The sequence below is a fragment of the Leopardus geoffroyi genome, chromosome C3, assembly GCF_018350155.1.
Source record: "Leopardus geoffroyi isolate Oge1 chromosome C3, O.geoffroyi_Oge1_pat1.0, whole genome shotgun sequence".
In the NCBI taxonomy this organism is placed as follows: Eukaryota; Metazoa; Chordata; class Mammalia; order Carnivora; family Felidae; genus Leopardus; species Leopardus geoffroyi.
Genome location: NC_059338.1, coordinates 5,760,964 through 5,766,963, shown reverse-complemented (window position 1 = coordinate 5,766,963; position 6,000 = coordinate 5,760,964). Strand labels below are relative to the sequence as shown.

The following is a 6,000-nucleotide window of genomic DNA, read 5'->3' as shown; positions in this document are numbered from 1 at the left end:
CATCAAGAGCTGTGTATCTCCCCCCCAGAGCACCTGCTTCAAGAGTCAACTGACTCTCTTTATCTCCCTCTAGCTGGGACAGGCTAATTCCCCGCCACCCCCACCCCTCTGCTTTCGGTCATGCTGTGTGGGCGCTGAAGACCCTGGGCTCTGACCAGTGAACAGAACTGTCCTTTAAGCTAGCAACCCACAGGCGGTGGCGCCCACAGCCCCACTCCCGGTCCCCGTGGCAGAGGCCACAGAGCTGGCATTGTTTCCACTGTCTCAGGAAGAAGGAGCCAAAAGCTGACCGTCAGCACAAATCAAGGCCCAATATGGACAGAGAATGAGGGCTCCCAGGCCCGGAGTAGGCTGTAGGCTGGGGGCAGGAAAAGGGAATTTTTGAGTCATTCCATCTTTAGAAACGAGGGGAAACTGGGCCCTTTCCCACTGCCATGGCTCTATAAGGTATCTACTGCTACTGAGCGCCAAGGGGATTGTGAGCACAAAGGGTCTGAGGAAATCAGGAGAACTGCGCCTCGGCTGGAGAAGAGAGTCACCAACAGGAAGACAGGTCAGTGAATCATTTATGGGAAGACAATGCTGGGAACTTCACTCTTCACATGGCTGCCAGCCCTACAGAGGACAACACAGTAAGAACCAAGACAGCCACTCCAGACTGGTACAGCTGGGGGATCTTCAGACCTTTCCCGAGGTCCCACATCTGCAGAAAAAAGAAGAAAAAAAAAAAAAAAAAAAAAAAAAAGAAGGAGAAGAAAGCAAGCAAGAAACGATTTCAGCAATCAGGGTCCTGGCTACTGTCCGGAGCCCCACCTCATGGAGGGCAACCGCCCTCAGCCCGGGTCAAGGGGGAAAGCACTTGTCTCACACCCGACCCACCTCCACCTTTCTCAAAGCCCGTGCGACATGGCACCCACCACCCCCTTCTCCCGGGGACAGGAAAGGCATCCTCGGCCCCTACATACAGAAGCTTCCAGACTGAAGAGCTGTAACTTTCCCTCGTGACACCACCACCAAATCAGTGTTTCCCCAAGTGTGTCCCTCCACAAACTAGTCCCTCAGAATGCTGAAAGTTACTGCACGAGAAAACTTCTATGGTCAAGTGAATTTGGTGGCCGTTTAGCTGCAAGACTTCTGAAACAACTTATTGACGTACAGCGCGAAGCTCCACAACGGGGCGCACTACACGTGATTCCTCAGACACGGTGGCTCACGGGACCCCCGCTGAGAAGTCACATCTGTCAGAGAACCAGTACCCTAAGAAAATACTCTGGGATCTAGACCACGACGTCTCAATTCTGTTTGTCAGTATATTATAGCGAAAGTTCACGAAAGAATAAGCGATATTTACCATTAGCGTGTGTGTGCCACATTCTGTATGCCGCATCCTACTAAATTCCTGTTTTGTTGTTTTTTTAAGAACCTCTATGCCCAATGTGGGGCTTGAACCCACGACCCTAAGACCAAGAGTCGCACTCTCCACCGACTGAGCCAGCCGGGCACCCCTAATTTCTGGTCTTGTGGGTAATAACCCACTAACCTGATTTTCTACCCATTGCAACAAAAACCAGGGGGTTAAAAACACTGATCTCGGCTCTCTTGCACCCCAGGGACACTAACATACTCTACTCTGAGTCACTAAAAGATCCCCTAGGGCAAAAGCAGACTTTCTAGGTTCTACACTTTCCACACTTGGCTGCCCCCTGCACAGCACCAACGCCCACACTCTGGGTTAAGCTAAGTCAGGAGCACTTCAGAGAAAAGTCAGGGAGAGCCCAGCGCAGGGTCAGGGAGTAGGAGTCAGGCCTCTCTCTACCTGGATCAGATTAGGAGTCAAGCAGATTCCACATAGAGCTGTTCTGCTTACATAGGAACGGTGTTTTACAAAAAAAACCCCAAAACAAAACAAAACAGAAAAAAGGAGCCCTCCTGGCTGGTAGTGATGGAGGGACACTCTCAGAACGCCAGAGACCCTGTCACTTCTCAGTCTCCTACATCAATGCCACTGACCACGCCCCATCAGGTCTTCAGGGAAGGCAGCTATCAGGCTCAGAGAGGCTCAGAGAGGCTCAGAGGGCGAGAGCTGGCACTGCCGTGCAGAGTAGACCAAATCCTGTCCCACACTCAGAGCCAGCACCGGCCACAAGAAAAAAAATAAAAGCAGATTTAAGGGCTTAAGAAAAGCCTTTAGGCTCCCCACTGTGTCAACAAAGAGATTACCATTACAGGCAGGAACCAGGGCAGAAAAACCTTGACTGCATTCTGAGATTTTGCAAGACCTCTTCCCCTAACCCCCCCTCTTACTGAGACCAAAGCAGATACATGGCAAACCCCGCCTGAGCCAGGATGTGACCAGAGGAAGCTGATCGGCTGATTTTCATTAGAGAGATCTGTTCTGTGGAATGAGAAGTCATTAATGGAAATGCCCTCCTTCCCTATCCCCTCCCAGAGGGCAGTGAAGTCATTGTGAATCAAACTGAACACCACCCCAGGGAACAGTTGATAGATACACTTAATTAAATAGGTCATTCAGTCCGTCACTTTTCTGATTCCATTAAAGTGTCTTTTGGACCAGAATGAAATTTAGAAAGTGCTTGTCTCTAGACTCTGATGTGGAAGGTTTAAAGGTCACATTAAGGCAAAAGTATCCATCTGGCAGATGACTCAGGTTCAGAAGGAAGGAAGATGAGAAACAATGGAATCAAAATTGTCTTCCTGGGAAAGAAAGCAAGGCTGGGGTAGGGAGATCACAAAATCTTAAAACACTGGAGGAGAGACTAATCTCTGACCCGGGGCAGGCGTGATTAAGCTTTAATCCCTTTATAAAATAGAGACGGAAACACTAGTTTTGAACTGACCCAAAGGTCACACAGGAGGCAACACCAGGACAGCTTTTAGGCCATCAACAAATTTTTAACCCCAATATTAAAATCTGGGATCCTAGCTACCCAGCTGCTGTTAAAGGTGGCCCCATTCTCTCTAACAGCTCAACAAAAGACCAAAAACAGTTCGGGCATCTGAGTGGCTCAGTCGGTTGGGCGGCCGACCTCAGCTCAGGTCATGATCCTGCGCTTTGTGGGTTTGAGCCCCGCGTCGGGCTCTGTGCTGACAGCTCAGAGCCTGGAGCCTGCTTCGGATTCTGTGTCTCCCTCTCTCTCTGCCCTCCCCCACTCACACACACACTCTATCTCTCTCAAAACTAAACACTAAAAAACAAAAACAAACAAACAAAAAAAAACAAGCACTCCACCCCTTATCTCCAGTTAAAAAAAAAAAAGTCAACGCGATCCGATGTTAAGATAACAGAAGTTAACAGAACCTGTCACCTGGATTGACAGGAATCAGCAATCATCTAGCTCATAACTGAAACCCCAGCCTCTAGAACAGAGGCTGACACACAGTAGGCGCCAGTTAATTACGCGTGTACTAAGTACGCCTCCTAGGCCAGAGGGACGTCCTGGCTTCAGGGGTCTCTTGTAGTGACGTGCCTCACACGTCACACGGACGAGTTCGCAGTGAGACCAAGCAAGGGTCTGGCTGGCCTACACCCAGTGCTCGGCGGGGCTGCCGAGCAGGGCACGGGACCCGGGGACCCGTTGAGCTTTCCCCAAGAGGCCCCCGGGCAAAGGTCAGCACAACTAACTTCAGGGGCAGCACCAAACCCAGGCAACAAAAGAGAGAACCCTACGTTCCCCTATATTCCCTTCACCCAGAAAGCGCGTAAACAATGAACTTACCAAGTGTCGGATCCCATTCCAGGTGTGATACATGAGAGGGAAGACAAGAGCGAACTTGGCTGTGTAGATCAGCGATGGCCCCAGACACAGGGACTTGACAAGTTCCAGATGAGACTCAAAGTTCCCAGGGACCAAGAGGGCCGACAAACCAAACAGAGAGACCCCTGAGGAGAAAACCAAATAAGCCCATTAGAGCTGCCCACCAGCTACGGCTAACATAACACACAAAACTGGTTCTACGACAGCCCCTGGCACCTGTCGTACAATTCTCACCCATTTTGAAACGGGCAAGATTTAAACTAATGCTCGCGTCTGTGGTGAGCGGGAGGCTGCCTGGCACCTGACCCTAATCTCTGAAATCTGCCACACACGTTAGCACATTATTCCTCCTGTCAACATCCCTCTCTACGAGAGCGACACCTGCCACTCCAGAAGTCACCTTCTGACTGCATCTAGATTATCATCTCCGGAAGGAAAAAATAAAAACAGGATATTCAGTCCTATGTCAAGACTGAGAAACATTTTTTAAGCCGTTCAAATCTCTACCACACACACACACAAAATGTAACTCAAAATGGATCAGAGAGCTAAATGGAAGAGCTAAAACAGTAAAACTCTCAGGAAATCACGGGAGTAAATCTTTATGACCCTAGATTAGGCGCTGGCTTCTTAATATGATGGCAAAACCATCGGTGACAAAAGAATAAATTGGGCTTTATCAAAATTAAAATTTTTTTTGCTGTGAACCATGTCACCAACAAAGTCAAAAGACGATAAAAGGATAGCATGGGGAATAAAGTCAATGACACCGTAACAGCGACGCAGCCACGTATAGTGACACGTATAGCTACACTTGCAGCGAGCACAGCATAATGTACAGAGAAGCTAAGTCAGTGTTTGTACGCCCGAAACATGCAACGCTGTGTGTCAACTACACTCAAAAGAAAAAGTAGGAGAACACAGAAGCTGTTTGTAAATCGTCTGTCTGATAAGGGACCTGTATCCAGAATACATCAAAGACTCTTACAGCTCGATAATAAAAAGACAACCCAGGGGCGCCTGGGTGGCTCAGTCGGTTAAGCGTCCGACTTCGGCTCAGGTCACGATCTCGAGGTATGTGAGCTTGAGCCCCGCGTCGGGCTCTGGGCTGATGGCTCAGAGCCTGGAGCCTGTTTCGGATTCTGTGTCTCCCTCTCTCTCTGACCCTCCCCCGTTCATGCTCTGTCTCTCTCTGTCTCAAAAATAAATAAACGTTAAAAAAATTAAAAAAAAAAAAAAAAGACAACCCAATTTAAAAACAGGCAAAGGAGGGGCACCTGGCTGGCTCAGTCAGAGGAGCGTAAGACTCTTTATCTCAGGGTCAGGAGTTCGAGCCCCACACTGCTAACAGAGATTACTAAAAAAGATAAAAAAATAGGCAAAGGATCTAAATAGTAAAGATAAAAAATGGCTGATAAGTACGTGAAAAGATGCTCAACACCATTAGCCATTAGGGAAACGCAAACCAAACCCATAATGAGCAGCCCCTGGGTGGCTCAGTCAGTTAAGTGTCCGACTTTGGCTCAGGTCATGATCTCACAGTTGGTGAGTTCAAGCCCCACACTGGGTTGTCTCTGTCAGAGCCCACTTCAAATCCTCTGTCTCTGTCTGCCCCTCCCTCTCTCTCTAATAAATTTTTAAAAATCTTAAAAAAACATCACAGTGAGAAGCTACTTCACACCTACTAGGATGCTATATCTAAATATAAAATTACGTGCACCTTTATATAAAATATGCACATTTATATAAATCTCAAAAGCGTTCAGTCTGTCTTTAGTAACATAAATATAAAAAGACAGATAATAACAAGTGTTGGCAAGGATGCAGACAAATTAGGATCTCAAACACTGTCGGGGGGAATGTGAAATGGTGTTACGGTCACCTTGGACAACAGTCTGGCGTTCCTCAAAATGGTAACAGAATTAACACATGACCTAACAATTTCACTTCCAGGTATACACACAAAGGAAATGAAACAGAAGTCTACTCAAACACTTACACACAATAGCAGCATTACTCACGGTAGCCAAAAACTGGGAACAACCCAAATACCCATCAATCGACGAATGAGTAAATTAAACACAGTCTAGCCGTATACGGACACATGCTACAACACGGAGGAAATTTGGAAATGTTATCCTAAGTGAAAGACACCTGTCACCGAGGACCCCGTATTGCAGAATCTGCTTATATGAAATGTTCCACACAGACAAGTCTACACAGA

General features: G+C 47.8%; 1 protein-coding gene across 3 annotated transcripts in view; it reads right to left on the bottom strand.

The window, feature by feature from the left end:
• Positions 1–548: 548 nt before the first annotated feature.
• The window catches only part of SDHC (succinate dehydrogenase complex subunit C), a 35,781-nt gene continuing 30,329 nt past the window's right edge, over positions 549–6,000 (bottom strand). For all 3 annotated transcript variants that reach the window (XM_045455322.1, XM_045455324.1, XM_045455323.1), the window contains 2 exons: positions 3,738–3,901; positions 549–703 (listed from right to left, as the gene is read on the bottom strand). In XM_045455322.1, coding sequence (XP_045311278.1) covers positions 599–703; positions 3,738–3,901 — 269 coding nt within the window. In that variant the 3' untranslated portion in view covers positions 549–598. The remainder of the gene's footprint in view (positions 704–3,737; positions 3,902–6,000) is intronic.